The sequence below is a fragment of the Pistacia vera genome, unplaced genomic scaffold (genome assembly GCF_008641045.1).
Source record: "Pistacia vera cultivar Batoury unplaced genomic scaffold, PisVer_v2 Contig512, whole genome shotgun sequence".
Classification (NCBI taxonomy): domain Eukaryota; kingdom Viridiplantae; phylum Streptophyta; class Magnoliopsida; order Sapindales; family Anacardiaceae; genus Pistacia; species Pistacia vera.
Window position 1 is genome coordinate 267654 of NW_022196349.1, and position 23763 is coordinate 291416.

Below are 23763 nucleotides of genomic sequence, written 5' to 3' on the forward strand. Positions count from 1 at the left end.
GATTCTTGCCATTTCCCGGTCGATTCAAGTGTTGGAAATCCCTTTTGAGACCACTAATCAACTCATCAGCCCCCATCTCCAAAACCCCAACCTTCTTAACTCCAATTGCACGTCGTTTGCAGCTCTCAACCAACCTAGGGTTTCACTATTTTTGCGTCGATTCCTCCTGATTCCGGCAACCAAAATCCAATTTTCCACCACACTTTCAACCTTCGTCTTCCCTTTTCGAAACCCCTCAAACCCTTGTACTTGATTACTCACCGTTCTTTGGTCGTGAATCGATGCCATCTGTCGTTCACTATCTTTTCGAATTTTAATTTTTGATTTCAGATGCAAAATGTTTGTCAACCATTCTGCCCTCACTTATAACAGACTTTTGACCATCTTGCCCTTATTCACAACAAAAGTTACTAACAAAATTGTGCTTTTAAGTAATAAAGTAATATTTTAATAGTAATACTACATTTACAAAGAAATCTTACAAAGATCTCCAAACAAAGTGATGTGATAAAAAATGAATGGAAGAGTGAATATAATGAGTTTGACTTTTTGTTTCACTCTTCCATTTATTTTTTACCACATCACTTTGTATGGAAATCTTTGTAAGATTTCTTTGTAAATACAGTATTATTGATATTTGAAATGTATGAGGGTGGAAAAATGTCATTAAACTTTTGTTCGAGTGGGAAAAAGTCGTTAACTCATGTATCGTGTTAAAAACACACAAAATATTGTATAATTTATCAATGCATCACAAGAAAGTCTCAGTGAAACGAGTTGTAGCAAGAATTGAGGTTGATTAGCTCGTTTTGAGTTTGCAAAAATAGGTAGGATGATGGAAGAGAAACAACTTTATTATTGGAATAGAAACGATCATGTTGATGCTTGATTTTAGACACCAACGACTTGCATGTGCAAAGTGCTAAGAGAGTCTTAGAAATTACACGTGATGGATCTGTGAGATTTGAATATGGAGCTGAGATTATATATGTTGCAGAAAACATAAATAATAAACTGACAAGAGAGGTTTTTATAGTGGTTCAGATGCTTAAAGCAAATCCTACATCTACTGTTATTTTATTTTCTCTAGCTATTTCTATGATATTGCCCGTAAGGCATACAAAGATGGAGAAATACTTTGTTTTTCAGAGAGAAATAATAAAGCTCAAATTTATGCCTAGCTCTCATATGTCCAACCCCCTCTTTCGTGAAGAGAAGTGCCAATTTATATACCTCTAAGGTCAATGTAATGAGTGTTTTGTAAGTTTCCTTGACACATGGACAACTCTCATTCGTTCTTCTCTTAAAATAAGATAGGGTTGGTATAAGATATCTTTGAGGCGGTATGGGCTTGACAGGAAGTACAATTTGTCTTTTAGGCATTTATTCAGCTGACATCAGTATGACTTTTTAGGCATAATAACCCCCCCCCCCCAGTTTTTGGAGTGCGTAATCGTGCATCAAAAACTTAGGTCTTTGATCTGAATGGCTGTCGCATTGTAGGCTGCAGTCTCGAACTGAAGAGCTCGAACTATGCCTGGCGCGATCGGGTACTGAGAGCTAGGACTGCGATCTGAAATCTTGGAGTGATCCGAAGCTGAGCGCAATCTGGTTACTGACATGAAAGGTCCAATAGATGAATTCCTAGAGGGAGCTAGCGTCAGAAGCCCAAATGCACGGCTTAGAGGCCTTAAACGGATAAGCTAACTTAAAACAGCCATAACTTTTGATTCGGGAGGAGTTTTGGAGCCCGTAAGATATCCACGGAAAGCTTGTTCCACGCTCTACGTCGTGGAAATTGGGGAACCTAGTTAGGGCAATTTTTGAGGCCAAGATCCACTGTTTTGGCATGTTTCGGGGCTATTTTGAGTTTTCTACGCATTTTTTCTAACGTTGGCAACTGGTCGCAATTTGAGAACTGATCGCGATCTGAGAGTTGAGAACACGACCTGAAGCTATTCACAACGTCAAAGCTAAGAGCTGATCGCGATTTGAAAGCTAGGAGCTGATCGCGATCTGAGAGTTAGGAGCTGATTGCGATTTGATAGGAGCTCGACTTGAGAGTCTGAGGCATGTGATCTGAACGCGTGATCTCAACGATCTTGAACGCGCGATCCTGATAATCTAAGCATGCGATCAGCGATCTGGCCATGCGATCAGAGAGCTAAACATCAACGATCTGAAGCTGAAGATTAGGATGATCTGAGCGTGCGATTAGCGATCCGGCCACACGATCAGAGAGCTAAAGATCAGCAATCTGAAGTTGAAGATCAAGCCGATCTAAGCATGCGATCAGCGATCCGGCCACGCGATCTGAGAACTTTGATCCGTGCGATCATCGATTTGGCCATGAGCTCTGAGAACTCTGATGCATGCAATCAGTAATCTGGCCACGCGATTTGAGAACTTTGATGCATGCAATCTGCGATCTGGCCATGCGATCGGAGAACTCTAACGCGTGCGATTTGCGATTTGGCCTTGCGGTCGGAGAACTTTGACACGTGCGATCTGCGATCTGGCCACGATGTCAGAGAACTCTGATGCATGCGCTCTGGGATCTGGCCATGCGATCGGAGAACTCTGACGCGTGCGATCAGCAATTTGGCCAAGCGATCGGAGAGCTAAAGATCAGCGATTTGAAACTGAAGATTAAGATGATCTAAGTGTGCGATCAGCGATCCAGCCACGCGATCTGAGAACTCTGATGCGTGCGATCAGCGATCTGGCCATATGATCTGAGAACTCTAATGCATGCGATCTACAATCTAGCCACGCGATCAGAGAACTTTGATGCGTGCAGCGTGAGATCTGCAATCTGGTCATGCGGTAGGAGAACTCTGATGCGTGTGATCTACGATCTGACCACGTGGTCGAAGAACTCTGATGCGTGCGATATGCAATCTGACCACACCCTCAGGGAACTTGGACGCAGGTTTGAGACCTGCATGGGCCACCAAACTGTTGATGCTTGATTTTGGACACCAACAACTCGCACGTGCAAAGTGCTAGGAGAGTCTTAGAAATTACACATGATGGATCCAAGAGATTTGAATATGGAGCTGAGATTATATATGTTGCAGAAAAAATAAATAATAGACTGACAAGATAGGTTTTTGTAGTGGTTTGGATGCTTAAAGCAAATCCTACATTCACTGTTATTTTATTTTCTTTGGCTATTCTATGATATTGCCCATAAAGTATACAAAGATGGAGAAATACTTTGTTTATAGAGAAAAATAATGAAGCTCAAATCTATGCCTAGCTCTCATATGTCCAACCCCTTCTTTCATGAAGAGAAGTGCAAATTTATACACCTTTGAGGTCAATGTAATGAGTGTTTTGTAAGTTGCCTTGACACATAGACAACTCTCATCCGTTCTTCCCTTAAAATGAGATAGGGTTGGTATAAGATATATTTGAGGCGGTATGGGCTTGACATGAAGTACAATTTGTCTTTTAGGCACTTATTGAGTTGACATCAATGTGACTTTTTAGGCATAACAGATCGGCACGTCAAAAATAGTATGTTTGTTTCATTTATAGCTATCCATTTTATTCAAACTTAGATCATATGGTTGAAAATTAAGTGATATAAATGAAATGGTGTTAAGAAACTATGAGATGCTAAGGTACTAAAAAATTCTTAGAGAATCTGTTGTCACACATGAACATTTTCTTGCATGCAAAAGACCTTTTTTTTTTTTTTTTTTTTTTCATTTAACCCCAAAGGGTTAGCCTGATGGTCAATGAGATTTACTTCTTTCATTGATTTCTTGGATTCAAACCTTGAAATCATCAATTACATTTGTGGTTGACCTTGGATTATTGGGCTTGTAAGGTATTCAATAGGTCTCAGAGACTAATTAAGGTGTGCGTAAATTGGCCCGAACACCCCGGTCATCCAAAACAAAGAAAAAAAAAAAAACCATATTTTTTCTTATATGAAATCTAGTGTTCAATTATGTTCTAATACTATTTGAGGTGCTGAAATTTGCTTTACAATAAGAGATTGTCCCAAAGTCTCTTTCAGCCATAGGTGAAGTTGTTTTAGCCAGCAATTTTTAAGATACCTAGACACATTTTGAATAAAAAATGACAACGGTTTGCTTCCACTATATTAGCTAGCCAGGATTGACTGCAAACTTGCACATTCCATTTCTAATTTAGCAAAAAGCCTAAGAATATTGAGTGTATTAGAGAATTTCATAATGTTCCCTCAATCAATCTCCTAACCAAAGTTTTATTGTATAAAGATGAAATTTGAACAATTGAATCAGGGCCGTCTTAAGAGCATTTGTGATCCTAGGCAATAATTACTTTGGGGGCCTTCTAATAATATAAGCATATATTAAAAAATTATTTCAAATTTATTTTCTTGCCTTTTGAGATGCAAAATCACTAAGAGAAGTGGACGGTGATTGGCAGACTAACGGGGTTAGGTTGGTGGGGGGTTTTGGAGAGCAGATGTTGGAGAAGCGATGGGTGGTGAAATAGGTAATTTCCAATACCCGGATTGGCTAGAAAAGGCTTGAGAAGTCATAACCCGAAAGGTATCAGTGGTTGGTGATTGACGGAGTAAACATATGAGGTATGATAGGGATTTTGGTGAGATCCTTGGGTGGAGGAAAATTGTGATGTCAGGGAAGGCCAACAACGTCAGGTACATGCTGAAAAGGCCAAAAATAGCTGTCGTGCACGGTGGAGTTGGGTTATGAGATTTGTAAGAAATCGGCTAAATCGAGGGCTATCAAAGTTGAAAAAACACTTGGGAAATGATAAAGTGATGATTCTAGTCAATTTTGGTGAGAAAATTGATCGGAATCAACTTCAAACGGCTGACAGTGGAAGAGGGGTGGAGATGATTTATGTGAATGTCAAATTTTGGGATGGAATTGGGGTAGAATAATTTGAGACATGTAAATGGATATTTTAGGCTTTTATTGTTAAAATAATTCAATGTATTAATTTAGGGGTGTAAATTAGAATATATAAAACTAGAAGTACAAACTTGTTATTTTGTCAAACTTTAGGTGAGACTGCCTACCCCTTGAGCCGGGCCTGAACTGAATACATTCACATATTCTCTTTTCCAGTAAAGAATGCAACTGAATACACACCAACATTTACCACAAGTACTTAATATGCATATACACATTGTCATAAAGACGACGTTTATTTATGTGCCAATTCAAGAAACTCTTGCTTTCTACAACCAAATCCTACTCTTCCATACGGATGATGCATCAAAGGCCTTCGCCTTTAAGCATGTACTCAAATGCCTTGTTGATCTCAGAGAATGGAACTGAATGGGTGATGAACTTTTCCACTTCAAGCTCCTGCAACATTTTACATGGAATTAATATGTGCGTATGCATAATTTTAGTAAGCATTTAAATTTTCCCATGTTGAAAGTTAGTTTAAAACCGGTTGATTTCGAATTAGTTTGCATACCTTGGTCATATATTTTTCAACCACAGAGGGAAGGTCAGAACGGGGCTTGTAGTTTCCAAAGAATGTGCCCTTGAGTGTTCTTTCATTCAGTAAATTCATAGGGTGAGTCTTGAACACAGCATCTTTATGAGGAACCCCCACAAGAACAGCAACACCCCAACCCTGAGATTAAATTTTATTGCTCATTAGCATTCTAAAATAAACATGTTTGGACTAATAGTTCATGCTAAATTTAGTTTGATGTAGGAGGGATGTGAACTTTATGAACTTACATCATGGACACATTCAAATGCAGAAATCATGGCGTTAACATTTCCAGTACATTCAACGCTTTTGTCTACTCCTCCATTGGTAATCTCAGCAATCACCTAGTATTTGAGGGATGTGAACTTTATGAACTTACATCATGGACACATTCAAATGCAGAAATCAAGGGGTCAACATTTCCAGTACATTCAACGCTTCTGTCTACTCCTCCATTGGTAATCTCAGCAATCACCTAGTATTTCAGCAATGTGCAGGATAATTGTTTAGATCATTATCAGATATTAGATCAGAAATATTAATGTGAACACTAGTAGGAATATGAGGAAAAAGAATCTAGAGACAAACCTCTTGAACTGGTTTCTTGTGATCTTTTGGGTTCACAAATTCAGTCACTCCAAACTTCTTTGCTGAAAAAACAAAGTAAAATCTCAGAACTGTAGCAAGCAATGGTTCTTTCACTGATAGATTTTAACTCTTAGTTATAGTTATATATTGTAAGAAACAGATAGTTTACCTTCTTTAAATCTATTTGAATTCAAATCAACACCAATAATCCTAGAAGCCCCAGCAATCCTTGCTCCTTCAGCAGCCTAATCGAATGTAACAAACATAAATTTCATATGGTCATTGAAAATTTTAGTGAAAGACACTAAAACAATTCATATGGGCAGTAAAAATACTCACAGCAAGCCCCACGGCACCCAAGCCAAAGATAGCAACTATTGACCCTTTTAAAGGTTTTGCAACATTAAGAGTGGCACCAAGACCTAATAAAAAAGAACAAAAATTAATTCATAACCAATTCAGCAAAGAATTGAGTTTTACTGGAATAAAAGAAAAAAATATTCCCATGTTTCTGTACCTGTTGAAATTCCATAGCTGAGAACACAAACTTTGTCAAGAGGAGCCAAGGGGTTGATCTCGGCAACACAACCAACATGGACCACTGTGTACTCACTAAAAGTTGATGTGCCAACAAAATGGTAAATTGGTTTGCCATTGATGGAGAATCTTGATTTACCATCATTGAGCATAACACCCCTATCAGTGTTGATCCTAAGAAGATCACACATGTTGCTCTCTTCAGACTTACAATGAGCACAGCCTTTGCATTCCTCAGTGAACACAGGGAGCACATGATCCCCCGGTTTGAGATCAGTCACCCCCTCACCAACACTCTCCACAATCCTATTCACCAATAATCACCATACAGAATCAAATTAGCATATGCATGAACGAAATGTACATTCAGATATTTGAAATGGTGCACAAATATAAAAGTTCACATACCCTCTAGCCTTATGGCTGTAAATTCTAGGAAATAGAGGATTTTGCCCCTGAGAAATAAAAATAGTTAAAAAAAAAAAAAAAAGATATCATTTTGATGAATTCAGAGTGTATACAAGTCACTACAAAGTGTTTTTGTTTACAAAATTGTGAAGATATTTACCTTGGCTTCCCAGAAGTAAACATCGGTATGACAAAGGGAAGTGTAGAGGATCTTCAAACGAACTTCTTTTGCTTGTGGAGAAGCCACCTCCACTTCTTCAATTACCAATGGCTTTCCAGCTTCCCACGCCACAGCAGCTACATAAAATGATATAAAACTCATTAGTTGCTAAGGAAAAAAAAAATATATATATATAATAGAGGAAACTCATGAATCATAAACTCTTGAACTTTAGAAACGTAAAATGATCAAAACAATGTACCTTTGCAGCGTATGACCTGACCAGCAGTGCATGCCATCTCTTCCTATACTTCGAAATTGACAACGAAACACAGAGTTGAAAGATTAAATTTTGGGCAAATTTTTATAAGCTTTAGGGGGTGTTTGTAGCTTATAAGAAAATTAGCTTATAATTAACAAGTCTTATAAGCTAATTTTAGCTTATAAGCATTTGAAATTTTAAGTAATTACGTGTTTGGTTAAATTACTTATAAATGGCTGATAAGTAGTTGACGTGTTTGGTAAAATATGGCTTATAAGTATATTTTATTATAAAATGACTAGAAAGGGTACTACATTAAATAAGGGTATATTATGGAATTTTAAAATTAAACAATGATAATGTAATAATATACTTGGTCGAACTAACTTATAAGCAGAGTGTTTATAAGAAAAAAAAAAAAAAAAGTACCTCCCCCCAACTTATTTTTTTTGGCTTATAAGCTCAACTTATAAGCTAAAAAAAGTTATAAACAAACATATCAGCTTAATTTTAGAGCTTATAAGCTAGTTTAACCAGCTTATAAGCTTAGACAAACACCCATTTAGTAGTATTTGCTCTTGGTGGGTAATGGTTCTACTTTGGGGGGATATTTATGAAAGATAGATGCATGGAGAATCAAGCATATCATACTATAACAAGTATAGTCATAGCTTAAAAATAAATTTCAATCAAATTGAAATAAGCAAGGTAGAACATGTTACCTTAAGCCCTTAGCAACCTTGGAGACTCTTAATTTCAAGAGAAATTAAGCAAAAGAGTATCCACAAAAGGGAGAAGAGATTTGACCAAGAGGGAGATTAGGGTTCTTAGAGATTTTTTTTCTCTACACAAAAATTGATATATCATTTTCTTTATATAGGAATCCTTGTAAACAATTCAATAATTGTTTGGACTTCCTTAAACAATTCATAATTATTATGAAATTGTTAAACTTCTTTAAATGATAACATTGGATTAACATTTAATCACAATTTACAATTTAACTCTTAAATTGTTTACATAACATTTAACCCTTAAATTGTTACAATTACAACCCTTGTAAAATCCAATTTAATAAGAAATGTTTCATATAAATAACTTTATTACCCTTGGTAGGTGCTAGCCAACCTTGGATAATCAACCTCTTTGGCTATTTCTCCATTCTCCTTAGTTTTATGTGTGACCTCTTAGGTTCACTGTGGCCTAGCCTGAGCCCAATATCACAATCTATTTCGATATGTTTTGTCATAACTCTTTATGAACAAAACTCCCACTAATTATGATAGACATCTAGCAATGCTCCATAACCCTATACAATGAAGATATACTCCAACGAATCTTTACAATCATATACGTTGTATAATCAAATCCTTCCGTTATTTAATCCCAATTAAGAATGGATTCATGGTATGTCAAAATCCTTACTTAATTTAATACAATACATACGGAACATGTCACCATGAAACAACCTTTCATGTAACATTTATATACCCCGGTCGGAGATTTCCTTTTCCAATGTATCTTGACATTTGTCTAGGAACTTGTATCAATCTATACCAAGTCAACGGATCCCATCTGACTATCACTTGTCCTCAACATAAACAACACATGGCCAATTCGGCTTATTACACATGGCATGATAGCCTGATGTTTTACATCATATGAACCATATGCTTTTATGCAGAATCCAACCGTGATATCTCAGGTCTAAGGATTAATAATACCTAGTATGATCTTATGATAAATCATTGACTACATTTAAATGTCCATGTGATTCATCATAAATGGCCATATTCGATAAACAGTTCACTAACCCGCGTATCCATGCTAGTGCCCTAGTGATATAACTTTTATATCACCCACACAATACCACACATGATATTCAGGAGGCATCAGCATGCCTACTATGTAATATTATTGCCCAATAATATTACCTATGTAGGGAATACTTTGTGATTTTGATCTTCTAAAGATTTGTATCATCTGGACATTTCACATGTATACTATATATAATGAAGCAAAAACCACATGTGAAATAAGAACACTTTCTTTTATTGATAAGATAAAAGTATATATAAACTAATAACATAACTAATATATACAAACATAATGCTTCAGAACCGATGACACGATTGGTTCCTAGGGCATACACTAACAAAACTCCCACTTGACTAGAGCCAATCATTGTGGTATCTATATACCTATCTTCTCAAGATGATGATCTAATTGCTTCTGTGTCATCGCTTTAGTAAGTGGATCAGCTACGTATCCGCTGAAGGTGTTTTCTGCACCAAAATTTCCAGCTTCAACAAGCTCTCTCAAAATGATATTTACGCTGAATATGTTTTGATTTTGGTGTGCTCTGGTTCTTTTGTTGTGCAATAGCACCATTATTATTGCAAAACAAGGTTATCGGATAACTCAGTTCGGAACCACGTCAAGTTCAGCTACAAATTTGCGTATCCACACACCTTCTTTTGCTGCTTTGAAGCAGCAATATATTCAGCTTCTGTAGTGGAGTCGGCATGGTCGACTGTTTGGAACTTTTCCAACTAACTGCTCCTCCATTACATGTAAAGATGAATCCGGATGTAGACTTTCTATCATCCACATCTGATTGAAAATCAGAATCTGAGTATCCTTGGATTTCAATTCTGAACCTCCATAACTCAGTATTAATATTTAGTCCTTCTCAAGTACTTAAGATTGTTTTAACTATGACCAATGTTTTCTCTCGGATTTGATTGATATCTGCTCAATACTTTACACATAAGCTATATCAGGCCTTGTACATAGCATTGCGTACATAAGACTGCCACGGCTGAAGCGTAGGGTATATTATGTATCCGCTGTCGCTCCTGATCAGTCTTAGGACTCATATCCTTAGAAAGATGTAGTCCATGGCCGCAAGGCAAAAACCTCTTTGGAGTCTTACATGTTGAACTTTTTCAACATTTTCTCTATATACATGCTCTGAGATAACCCTATCAATCCTTTCGCTCTATTTCTATAGATGCGAATTCCTAGGATGTATTTGCTTCCCAAATCTTTCATTGAGAAAGCTTTTGACAACCACATCTTAACTTCAGTCATCAGCCAATCATTTCCCATTATATATGTCATCTACATATATATGAGGAAATCATGACATGATCTTTTACCCACTTGTATACACATGGTTCATCCAGATTCTTTATGAAACCAAAAGTTTTGATTGTTTCATCAAATCAGTATTCCAGCTTCTGGAAGCTTGTTTAATCCATAAATAGATCTATGCAATTTGCACACTTTATATCTCTCAGCATTGGATACAAAACCTTCAGGTTGTTGCATATATATGTTTTCCTCAATAAATCCATTGAGGAATGTGGTCTTGACATCCATTTGCCAATTTCATAATCATAGTGTGCTGCTATAGTAGCATGATTCTGATGGATTTAAGCATTGCAACTGGTGAGAAGTTTCCTCTAATCCAACCCTTATTTCTGAGTATAACCTTTCGCCACCGTCTAGCCTTATAGGCTCTACCTTCCATCTGCTCCAACCTTTCTCTTGAAAACCCATTTACAACCAATAGGAACTATTCCTTCTGGAGGATCAATAAGTGTCAAACTTGATTAGTGTACATGGATTCTATTCAGAATTCATTGCTTCTAGCCATCTTCTAGAATCGACATCTAATATCGCCTCTTCATAAGTTTAGGATCATCTCCATGATCAACTTCTCCCACTGAAAAAGATTTAAAAACTTTTTCATGTAAAAAGCCATAATATCCCTCTGGGGTCGAGATTCTAGAAGATTTATGGGCTGGAACATTGTTAATGCGTTGAAGGTTTTGATCTGGTCCACCTATCTGAGTATGATCGATTTGAGACTCTTCAAAAAATTATTGAGTTCAATTTTTCTTCCCACACCCTCTTTCTAGAATTCTTTCAAGGAAATGTGCATTTCTACTGATTGAAATTCTTTGATCAGTAGGGAAGTAAAATAATATCCTAAACTTTCTTTAGGATAACCATAAATCAACCTTTTTCAGATCTTACGTCCAACTTGTCTGTTTTAACAACTTGACAAAAGCTGGACAACCCTAGACCTTAAATAGTTAAGGCTAGGTGGTTTGCCATACCACACTTCATATGGTGTTTTCTGGACTGATTTAGATGGGTCTCTATTTAAAATATGCACTGCTGTTTGTAAGGCATACCCCCACAAGTAAATCGGCAAGTCCGTAAAAGTCATCATCGATCGCACCATATCCAATAAAGTACGATTTCTCTTTTCAGATACACCATTGTGTGTGGTGTAAATGGAGGAGTTAATGTGATTAATCCCATTTTCTTTTAGAAAATCTCGAAATTCGGTACTCAAGTATCACCTCCACGATCTGATCGTAGAATTTTAATAACTCTTTCCAGTTTGTTTCTCTACTTCATTCTTAAATTTCTTGAATTTTCAAAAGATTCTGATTTGTATTTCATTAAAACAAATACCCATACCTTGAATAATCATCAGTAAAGGTAATAAAGTAGTGAAAACCTCCTCTGGCCATTTCATTAAATGGTCACATACATCTGTATGTATAATTCCAGCAATTCTTTGGCCCTTTCCCCTTTACTCTTAAAGGTGACTTGGTCATTTTTCCTTGAAGACAAGATTCAGAGGTCGGATAAGGTTCTGAACCCAGTGAACTTAAAAGTCCACTTTCTCCTAACTAGTTTATTCTTCTGTCTCCTATATGACCTAATCTATGATGCCAAAGTAATTTAGGATTAATTTCATTCCGAGTTTGTTATTAGTTATGGAATTCATTGCTATGCCCAATTAATTCCAGCACATACAAACCATTTATATTGATAGCTTTGCCAACAAGTTTATTTCCAAAATAAACAAACATTCATTTCTATTGACACTGTAACCATATTTACATATACAGAAACAGAAATTTATTTCTAGTGGCTTTAGCAAAATACAGGACATTCTACAAATACAAAATGTGTCCTGAGGAAGCCTCAAACTACATGTTCCCATGGCTTCGGCAGCAACATTTGTTCCATTTGCCATTCTTAACAGACTTGATCTTTTGCTAGAGCAGAACTATTCTGCAGATCCTGCAACAAACACAATATGTGAAGTAGCAGCTGAATCCAATATCCAGGTTGAATTATTTGAACTAACATTTAATTCAATTCAATGACATAGCATTGGGACATACTTGATCCAGTCTTCGCATGCGAAGAGCTTTAGCCTTCTTAAGACTTTCTAGATAAAGAGGACAATTCCTCTCCAGTGCCACTTCTTTACACCAAAAGCATTGGCCCTTTCATTAGATTTATTGGCTTGAGGAGCAGCCTTGTTCTTAAATCCCTTTCCCTTGGGTCTTGTTCCCAATTTCTTTTGAGATTTCATTGGCTTTTTCTTCTTTGTCTTACTGGAAGAAGTCATACTTACAACCTCCTGCCTTTTGCCTTTTCTTTCCTGATCATAAAACTATTGAATCTCATTCAACAAATCAGGAAGTTTTCTCTCAATCCATTGAGATGATAATTATTGATGAAAGGTGTGAAATGGGGAGAGTTGGAGAACCAAATCCTCCTTGAGGGTATCCGGCCATTTCAATTCTCATGGCATGTAATTGCCCCAGAATGTTAATCATTTCATGACATGTCTTCTGGTGACACGTCTTCTTTCAACTTCATTCCAAATAAAGTTGAACTTAATTCATATTGCCTTATCCTCGAATTCTCACGATACAACTCTTGTAACGCGAGGTAAATTTCATTAGCATTTTTCATCTTTTCACACTTTCTCTGAAGCTTGTCACTCATCGATGCTAACATATAAGAGCGAGCTTAAGTTCATCTTTCTTCCATTTTTATATTCATTATGCTATCAGAAGGAGCATCAGAAGGAGGAGGTTCAGGCAGGGGTGTTTCTAAAAATAGGCTGCGTTTCTGAATTCAATATTTTTTCAGTTTCCTAGCCAATCATTGAAATTACTATGGCCAACTAACTTGTTCTTGTCATCCAGGATTTTCAACAGTAGATTATCATCTTTCACTATTTTATATCTTATGAGAGATGCTGCAAGAAAATTAAAAAAAATTATGAGTGTTGTTATATATAATAATCTTTTCTGCTAATCTAATTAGCTCCACTATTTATTCAAACCTATACTTCCGGATAAAGATTCGGAAATTTTGCTGGATTAAAATTTCTAGTGGGGAATCAAATTCTTATCAAATTTCATAAACCTCACATAATAGAAATCTTGGTCTATTAAATTCAATAAGTAGGAAACATTTCCTTTTATCTACATATAAGCTATGATTCATTTTCTTGCCTCTAGTTTCAGATACCTCACATAATAGAAATCTTGGTACCACACTAGTTAAATCCGACCCATTATGCTTTCTTAAAATAGAATTCCTATTATACCCTCACATAATAGAAATCTTGGGTACAATATGAATTCTACCAAGAACTAAGACAATAAATTCTAAGTCATAAATTAGCATCCCCACATAATAGAAATCTTGGGATCTCTAATTTTATGGCAAAGAATTAAGGACTCATAATGGAAGGCATAGACTTAATATTTTAACTAGGGAGATTTAAAGTTTAGGTTTTAATTTTAGGTTAATGTTTTAATATCTACCCTATACATATTCATAATATGTATCAACAAATATAAAACATAAACCCCCAAACTACAAACCAAAACTAAATGTCATGTCATAAATTAAGTTTCAACACTTCATATAAATATTAAAACTTAACTATATCAATGGCATAATTAATAGCATAAAACATACAGCATATTGCATGCTTCAATATAGCATTACTGTTATGAAACATGACAAAATGCATTATGTTGATATAACACACATATCTCATATATTAATATATTCAACATTGCCCATCAATAAGCAAAATTAAAAACAATTTATTAAACTTTAGGGTATAATGAACATTTACTAAATAAGCAATTATTCAACCCTTATCTATAAGACACATGGCATTGAATCTTATCAAACGCATAGACTAACAATTAAACATGCTTATCTTATAAGACACATGTCATATAATATACACTAATCTAATTAATCTTATCAAACACATAATTAACAATTAAATTGTGTTCACACTACTTTCCATGTTTTTGGCACAAAGACAATTTTACCCTTAACTCTTAAGACAAATTATCTTATACCCTTTAATTCCATTAAATCACATATTAACAAACACAATATAACATAACAAATTATGCCAATCAAGATCAAAAAACCCTTTTTGCACCTTACTAAAAAATATGCAACTATTTCTCATATGAACAAAAAACATCTCCATGATCCATGAACATTTTAATACTATTAAAACATTCATTTGAATTGTCTAAACAAGTATGCTCATTAATCAACAATTAATTTACCAAACTTGTCATGGCCAAAATGTCACATAATCAAAATCATGTGAACAACATCAATTTTCATCAAAATTGACATAGTAGCATCATACAATGTCCTAACCATCAAGAATCTTATTCAAGCCATAAAATTGAACAAGCAACATTTTAACCAAAACTCATTTGTCCAACTTCAATCAAACACTAAAATTTCCATTAAATATGATGTGTTGGCCATAACCTTCATGTTCTTCAAACAAAATTCATAAGAATTAATTGAAAAAAAAAATTTCAAACAAGGTATCTCTTGTACGAATTCTACTAAGCAACCAAAGGTCAAAAACAATTTTATGGCAATAAAGGCTACACATGCATGGATCTACAACTCTTACAAGAAAGCTATCATAACATTCACAAATCAAAATTTGGAAAAATACATAACATTATTCAACATATGACATGAACTTTTTGGCCAATTTTAGACAAATAAGGATCAAATCCTTGGCTCTGATACCATTTGAAAGATAGTGCATGGAGAATCAAGCATATCATACTAAACAAGTTAGTCATAGTTTAAAAATAAATTTCAATAAATTGAAATAAGCAAGGTAGAACATGTTACTTAAGCCCTTAGCAACCTTGGAGACTCTAATTTCAAGAGAAATTAAGCAAAAGAGTATCCACACCAAGGAAGAAGAGATTTGACCAGAGGGAGATTTAGGGTTCTTAGAGATTTTTTTTTTCTCTACACAAAATTGATATATCATTTTCTTTATATAAGAATCCTTGTAAACAATTCAATAATTGTTTTGGACTTCTTAAACAATTCCATAATGTTATGAAGTTGTTAAACTTCTTTAAATGATAACATTGGATTAACATTTAATCACAATTTACAATTAACTTTAAATTGTTTACTAACAATTAACCCTTAATTGTTTACAATTACAACCCCTTGTAAAATCCAATTTAATATAAAGAAAATGTTCATATAAATAACTTTATTACCGGTAGGTGTTAGCCAACCTTGGATAATCAACTCTCTTGGCTATTTCTCCATTCTCCTTAGTTTTTATGTGTGACCTCTTAGGTTCACTGTGGCCTAGCCGTGGGCCCAATATTACAATCTATTTCGATATGTTTTGTCATAACTCTTTATGAACAAAACTCCCATGATTATGGTAGGCATCTAGCAATGCTCCATAACCCCTAAGTCACAATGAAGATATACTCCAACGAACCTTTTACAATCATATACGTTGTATAATAAATCCTTCGTATCTAATCCAATTAAGAATGGATTCATGGTATGTCAAAATCCTTATCTTAATTTTAATACAATACATACGGAACATGTCACCATGACAACCTTCAGTAACATTTTATATACCCCGGCCGGAGATTTCCTTTTCCAATATATCTGACATTTGTCTAGGAACTTGATATCAATCTACCAAGTCAACGGATCCCATCTTGACTATCACTTGTCCTCACACATAAACAACACATGGCCAATTCGGCTTATTAACACATGACATGATTAGCCTCATGTTTATACCCATATGAACCATATGCGTTATGCAGATCCAACCGTGTATCTCAGGTCTAAAGATATATACCCTAGTATGATCTTATGATAAATCATTGACTACATTTTAAATGTCCATGTGATTCATCATAAATGGCCATATTCGATAAACGTTCACTAACCGCGTATCATGCTAATGCCCTAGTGATATAACTTTTATAATCACCCACACCAATACCATCACATGATATTCTAGGAGGCATTCAGCATGTCTACTATGTATATTATTCCCAATTAATATTACCTATGTAGGGAATACTTTGATGATTTTGATCTTCTAAAGATTGTATCATCTGGACATTCACATGTAATAACATATATAAATGAAGCAATAAACACATGTGAAATAAGAACACTTTCTTTATTGAGATAAAATGTATATACAAACTATATACATTACATATATATACAAAACATAATGCCTCAGAACCGATGACACGATTGGTTCTAGGGCATACACAACAATTTATACCCCATGAAAACAAACAAAGACTTACATTTAAGGTATTATATTAATGAGATTCTATTGGCTTAATTTCCTCTTTCAACCAAACAGCTTCCGAAACAAACATGGAATTGGCGGCTGTGACAATACGGTTGCTAGATTTTGTTTCGAGCTAGGATGCAAAACCATTCCCAGTTTTGGTTCCTGGGATTTATGCCCTGGTTTAGTGGTTTCACTGTTGGTTTATCTTAATTAATACAAAACCTTCTCAGAGTTAACGACTTTTTCTCACCCAAAAAATAGTTTACTGACATAAAGGGCTGTAATTGAGCCGAGCGAGTTGAGTATTTGGCTAATTAGTTTGGCTCTATACAAATGGTTAGAGCTCGAGTTCGAGCCAAGCTTATCAAGCTTTGGATTTCAGCGCTTGGTCAAAACTCGAATTGTATAACGAGTTCAAGCTGAGTTGACTTGGCTTATCTTGAGCCGAGTTTTTTTAAGTCCTACACGAGCCGAGCCGATAATATAATATTGAATTGAATTTGTAAGTTGCTGTTATCTTGCTTAGGGTAGTGCTAGGATTATAGGATTTAGCAGGGCAAATCCGTCACATATTTAGGGAATATTCTAAGCATATCCCTAATTTAATATATTTTTCCTTAATAATATTAATATATAATTACAATTTCCCAGATTTTTTTGAAAGTCAAACTTGCAATTCTTCTTTCTCTCTCTAGAGGTGAGTTGAAATGTTCATGAAAGGCACCTTGACACGCTATTCGTAAGTCTACGAAATTGCATAAATAGTAAAGCTCGAGTAAACAAGTATCAAATCTTAAGAGAACTACTTATAAAGTACCAAACCAATCTATTTTATTACTATTTGATAAAACAAAATTTTAAGAATGAATTAATGAAAAATAAAACAAACTAAAACTAAACGAAAGAAAAATTTTATTAATATTTTGGTAAAAAGATCAATATGACTAAACCTAGGACACATATTTTACACCAATTTAATCATATGCATTGACAATTATTGCTAACTTAATTAAGCTTATTCTAAAGGCTAAACTCCCTAATGTTTCACTAACTTTCTCTCGAATAATTAGTAAATTAATTCTTAAGCAATAACCCAAAATATCTCTAAAGTGGATTTAGAAGCTAAGAGATCATTAAGTTCTATGGAATTTACCAGAGCCTCAAAGATCACGGTAACCTATCTCTAGCGTTCACTCAATATATGGTTTTATTACCTTAGACTAATCAGGTTTCATCTCTCGATTTCAACCTAACTCATAAAATCATTCAACTCTCAGGCCCTTAAGAATTGAAAGCATTATACACAGTAATAAAACTAAGAATTAATGCTAAATGAAAATTAACAACAATAAGGTCAACACATATTCATAAATTGGGTTACATCTTTAGCCCTAAAAAAGGAATTTAGTTCATAATTGCAGTAATAAAAACAACCATTGTATTGACAAACATGAGTTCGAGAAAGAAAATAGAAAAACTTCTTTAATTGGTGAACGAAAACTGCAAGAATTCCGATCTTCAAAATAGTAGCTGCTCTTTCTCCTTCTCTAACCTCCCTAAAAACTAATTAAAGACCCTTATTTATAGTGCCAGGGTTTGGAGGTTAATTAGGAAAGAATTAATTGTCAAAACCATTTCTGTCACCGCGATGATAGTTCTTTCTGTCCCAAAAGTCTAGAATATTCAGAATGCAGTGAAGTCATCAACATGAACTTGTAGCTCTCTGAATAAGCTGTCCAATGCCACAAGAATCATCGAATTCAGATTTCTACAGTTCAAGTTATGATAAAAACATCGAAGCATGCTCATCTTGACAAATTTCCATGTTTTAAGTTTTATCTTTAACGCGTCACAACTTTCTCGTTTCAACTCCGATTCTTGCACCGTTTGTTCCTACTCATCACGAATTCCATCGAAATCATTCTTCTTCATTCCAATATCGTTTTTAACCTCAAAATACACCCCAGATCTCATAAAAGGTATTTATGAAATAATTAACTCAAATTTCACAATAAAAACACATTTTTTCACAAATAATCCAATTGAATCACTAACAAAACATGTATTTTCAAGCTCTTATCACATCTTCTCTTCTTAATCCTAGTTTCGTGTTTGAGGTTGAAGATAGTCAAATGAGAAAAACTTCCACAACCCTCATTTTCCTCTGACCTTCCTTTTTCTTTCAATTTTTTTTGTGCGAATTTCTTCAACCCTAGCTTTACGAAGAAACAAACAACTTCCTTTTTCTTATTCTCTAAACTTCTGCTAATTACTTCTCTTCTTTATCTATGTGCACCATTATTATTCCCTTGATTTTTCTTTTCCCTTATCTTTATATCCTCTTGGACTGGACTCACTCTAGATCCTCATTCTAGATCCATTCACCCACGAATGCTAAAACTATATTTTTGCCAATTAAATCATGGATTTTTGGTCAAACAAAGAAGGTTTTGTTGAAGAAGATTAGATTTAGATGGTTCAAGTTGCCAAACTTCATTTCTTATACTGAAATTACTGAAATTTCAGCTGATAATGATACCTTTGCACAACTCTATGGAAAAATGATTTTAGGGATTTCAAGGTTTAGACTTCATACTCTATTTTCAATTTGGGAAATTTGGTTTGGGGGGCTTATTTCGTGTTTTTCCATTCACTACATTGGGGTGAAATGTTATTTTTACCAATTTTTAAGATTGAAGATAGCGTTTTACTCCCCCATAGTTTGTAAAAGTCACTAAAGTAACCTTGCATATACGAACCAGCTCAGGCTCGCAAGCCGCAAGTTCGAAATGAGTTAACTTGGCTAATTTGGAGCTGAGTCTTTAACGAACTTTAGACGAGTCGAGTCAGCTCGCGAGCTGCTCGGCTCGTCAAACAGTGTTAAATTTGACATGTTCCCATCGCCACACTTTTAAAATACCATTTTACTACCCACCATTAGTAATTTTCATTGTGAGGAAGGGCAGGATGATCAAAAGTTAGTCAAAATTGAGGGCAGGATGGTCTTTTGACTTCTTTAATCACTCTTAAAATGCCAGCTGTCTTTAGCAATTTCTCAACCTTTTTCCAGCCACTTTCTCCACTGAAAATCATCCCCCACCTCGCCATTCGACTCACTGTTAAGGGCGTTAGCCCTATTAGCGACGATCGTCGTAAAATCAGGTTGTTTTCAGATGGTTGGGGTCGCAAAAAAGCGACTGTCTCGCGGCAACAATGGCAGGTTGTAATACCCAAGATGTTAAAGGCATGTTCCCAACTCAAAATAGTCATTTAGATGTTAATTTTATGTTAAAAAACATAAAATCTAACTAATGACAAAATAGTCAATTCATTTGTAAAGGTATGAATCAATTATCCATAAACAGGTATTAGGGGCAAAATATGGATAAGAATTGAAAAGGTCAAGGATTAATAGACTTAATTGCATTCAATTGCATTAATTAAGTAATAATTATGCTTAGGTGTCAAATGACCAAAATACCCTTATATGAAAAATTAAGGACTTATGAGTTATACAATTAAAATAATTTGCCAATAGCATAATTTTGGAAAATTAATGAAATATTTTCCTATAAATGAGAGGAAATTCGTTCAACCCAAAAGAGATATCATTTCTTCAACCTTTCTTCCATTGTCTCTCAAATCTTCTATGAAACAAGCTTTCTCTCTCTAAGTTTTAAAGGAGTTTTGCATAATTTTTCAAGGAGAAGAAGATAGAAGCCTTGGATCTTCAAGTTGAAGGTTTAAGGTAAGGAATAAAAACCCTAGTTTTGATGTAATTTGAAGATTTGAGGCAGATGTTAAGGTATAATGTTATATATGTAGGAATAAGGTGTAAAAGAAGATAAAGGTAAAAGATTTGGTGGGGGAATTCTTTAAAAAGGTAAGGAAGAACCTCCCATGACTTTAGGAGTTATGCTAGGATTTGTAGATTTTAATGAAACCTTGAATTAAGGCTTTAAGGCATGTAATTAGTTGATGACACGTGTAGTTGAACTCATTAATGTTATTTATTACCTTGAATTCATTATACATGAAGTTATTGCCACTTATGTTTTATGAGTTGTTATGTTTAATTGAAGAAAATGAACTATTGATGTTGATTATGGCAAAACTTGTAGTATTGGAGGCCACATGGTGTTGAATGGTTGCTATTAGAAGTATTGATGTATTGTTTGCATTAACTTACAATGTTACAGCAATGATGGATGATCATGGGAGTGAAGTTTTACCCTTTCCTTAAGATGTTAAAGACTATTAAGGGGAGGTTTAATTCCATAAGTTGACATATTTGTTAATTGTCAATAGAAGTTGATATGGCATGGTTTAATATGAAAAATTCGGATTTGGCAATTTTAGGAGTTATGTTAAACATGCTTAAGTTTTTTGACCATAACTTGACTTATAAAAATCGAAATGAGATGATTCTTGAAGCATTAGAAAGTTAAGACATGGCCCTATAACTTTTATGTTTATGCCAAGAGCCAATTCACTTGAGAAATGGATGGAAAATGGCCTGAAGAATAAACTTCTAGTTATTAAAGTTTAAGATTTAACATGATCAATTCTTATGATTATGAATTGATTATTAATGTATTGTTGTAATTAAGACATGTACTAATGTTTACCCATTAGTTTGATGATCTTTGAAAGATATACATGGTCATGGATGCGAATGCATGATTAATGTTATGAAATGGCATGAAGATGCATTGTAATATATGTTTCAAAATGATGAATGTGAGCAAGAGGTAATGTAAATGGATTGATAATCCATAGATGAATCAAAAGTATTAAGCTCACTAAAACATGTATTTAAATGCCATAAAATTTTAGAGATGCATATAGATAGGATAGAAAACACGTAAGCATATCCTAGTATACCGGTTGAGGAAAGATGAATATATACTTTAGATGCTAAATAACGAGTAAGCATGTCTCTCAATGATATGAGCTCTAGATGAATTTGATGCTAGATGACAGGAAAGATGAATATATGCTTTAGATTCTAAATAACGCATAAGCACGCCTCTCGGTGATATGAGCTCTAGATGAATTTGAGACTAGATGATATGAAGTGCTTAAGATGCTAAGAAAAGTTTGATCGGCTAGATGTTGGATGATTCATATGCATTTAGTTGCATTACATGAGTTATGATGTTATTTACATCATGAGACGATTTGTACTCATGTTAGATGATATTTAGATGTTATGTCTTGACGTGTGATGTGTATGCACTATATTTACATATTTTTTTGTATGTGTACACTTAATGTTTTATATGACCCTGGGGAAGATGATGAAAAACATATGAGTTAGTAAAGAAAAAGAACCATACTTAGATGCAAAAGAGGTGTGGTATGTGAATGAATGTGTTTGAATGAACGTCAAATAACATACTTGGTATTAAATGGATCATTCCTTAATGAGTAATTAGCGCTCTCCCTTTCATGGTTGAATGTTTTACAAGTAATCCAGAAGCGAGGGATGCTGGAGACAGCAAGGCTATGCATGAGGAGAGATAATTTATTGTCATCCTGACGTTTTATCTTGATGTAAATAATGTAAATGAAAAATATTTTTGAAACACCTTTTTGAAGCTTCCACCATATGAATGAAAATAACATTAATATGTTTTGATTGATTGATGCCCAAATGAATTTAAGTTTTTACTTTTATTTTTGAAGGTACAAATTTTGATCCTACGGTACATCTTATAGTAATGTTTCGGACATTATTATTACTCTTCCACATGTTTTCTAGATACAACTCGTTCCCCAGACATGAATTCTCTGGATTCTCATTGAGAGATATTCAAGGGTACCTGACTAAGGAGGGGTTTTACACAGGTCGCTGGCGGCAAACGGCGAGATGGGAGGGCGAGTGGAGGTAGGGGTTTTGAAGAGGTGAGGATGGGGATTGGAATGGTGGTGACAATGGTGATTTCTGGTGTTAATAACGGCTGGAATCTAGCCATGAAACAGTGAGATCGAGAAACAACCAAATAGATGAAAGATGGAATGCATAGAGAATGATGTATGTGATACTATAACATGTATATTCATATTTTGCAAAAAAAAATTCAATTAAATTGAAAACAAATAAGGTATAACTTGTTACCTTAAGCCCTTAGCAACCTTAGAGACTTTTAATTTCAAGAGAAATTAAACAAAAGAGTATCCACACTAAGATAAAAGAAGAATTAGGCCAAGAGAGACATTTAGGGTTCTAAAAAATTTTGATTTCTATCTTAAAATTGGTTTATCATTTTCTTTATATATGTAGCATTGTAAACAATTCCATAATTGTTTTAGACTTCCTTAAACAATTCCATAATTGTTTTGGAGTTGTAAATAATTTCATAATTATTATGAAGTTATTAAACTTCTTTAAATAATAACATTGGATTAACATTTAATCATAATTAACAATTTAACTCTTAAATTGTTTACATAACAATTTAACCCTTAAATTGTTCATATGTTTAAAATTACAACCCATTGTTAAATTCAATTTAATATAAAGAAAATGATTAATTATGAATTAGAATTCCATTTAATTCCAATTAGCAATTTAACTCTTAAATTATTCATAATAACTAATATAATCCTCCATTGAATCTAATTCAATGATAATAATATAAATAACTTTATTACTCTTGGTAGGTGCTAGTCAACGTTCGATAATCAACTCTCGTTGGTTATTTCTTCATTCTCCTTAGTTTTTTATGTGTGACCTCTTAGGTTTACTGTGGCCTAGTTGTGGGCTTAATATCATAGTCTATTCTGATATGTTTTGTCATAACTCTTTATGAACAAAACTTCCACCGATTATGGTAGACAACTAGCAATGTT

At 34.4% G+C, this 23763-nt stretch overlaps 1 protein-coding gene across 2 annotated transcripts; it reads right to left on the bottom strand.

Annotated features, from left to right (window-relative positions):
* Nucleotides 1-5031: 5031 nt before the first annotated feature.
* Nucleotides 5032-7473, bottom strand: LOC116106357 (alcohol dehydrogenase 1-like). 2 transcript variants are annotated; one of them, XM_031392710.1, is made up of 10 exons: nt 7431-7473; nt 7169-7305; nt 7009-7055; nt 6581-6906; nt 6403-6485; nt 6233-6308; nt 6064-6125; nt 5724-5819; nt 5452-5613; nt 5032-5336 (listed from the first exon to the last, which is right to left on the bottom strand). In XM_031392710.1, the coding sequence occupies exons 1-10, from the start codon at nt 7465-7467 to the stop codon at nt 5244-5246; spliced, it is 1119 nt and encodes a 372-aa protein (XP_031248570.1). In that variant the 5' UTR covers nt 7468-7473; the 3' UTR covers nt 5032-5243. The 2 variants fall into 2 exon arrangements, with proteins under 2 accessions (XP_031248570.1, XP_031248571.1); XM_031392711.1 differs by lacking the exon at nt 5724-5819 and adding an exon at nt 5855-5950.
* Between the last annotated feature and the right edge of the window lie 16290 nt (nt 7474-23763).

Excerpts from the sequence above, each read along its gene's own strand:
- LOC116106357 (XM_031392710.1), bottom strand. The coding sequence starts at position 7,467 with ATGGCATGCACTGCTGGTCAGGTCATACGCTGCAAAG. Across the intron at positions 6,486-6,580 it reads CAGCTATGGAATTTCAACAG|GTCTTGGTGCCACTCTTAAT; the intron begins GTACAGAAACAT and ends CTTTTTTATTAG. Across the intron at positions 5,820-6,063 it reads ACAAGAAACCAGTTCAAGAG|GTGATTGCTGAGATTACCAA; the intron begins GTTTGTCTCTAG and ends CTCAAATACTAG.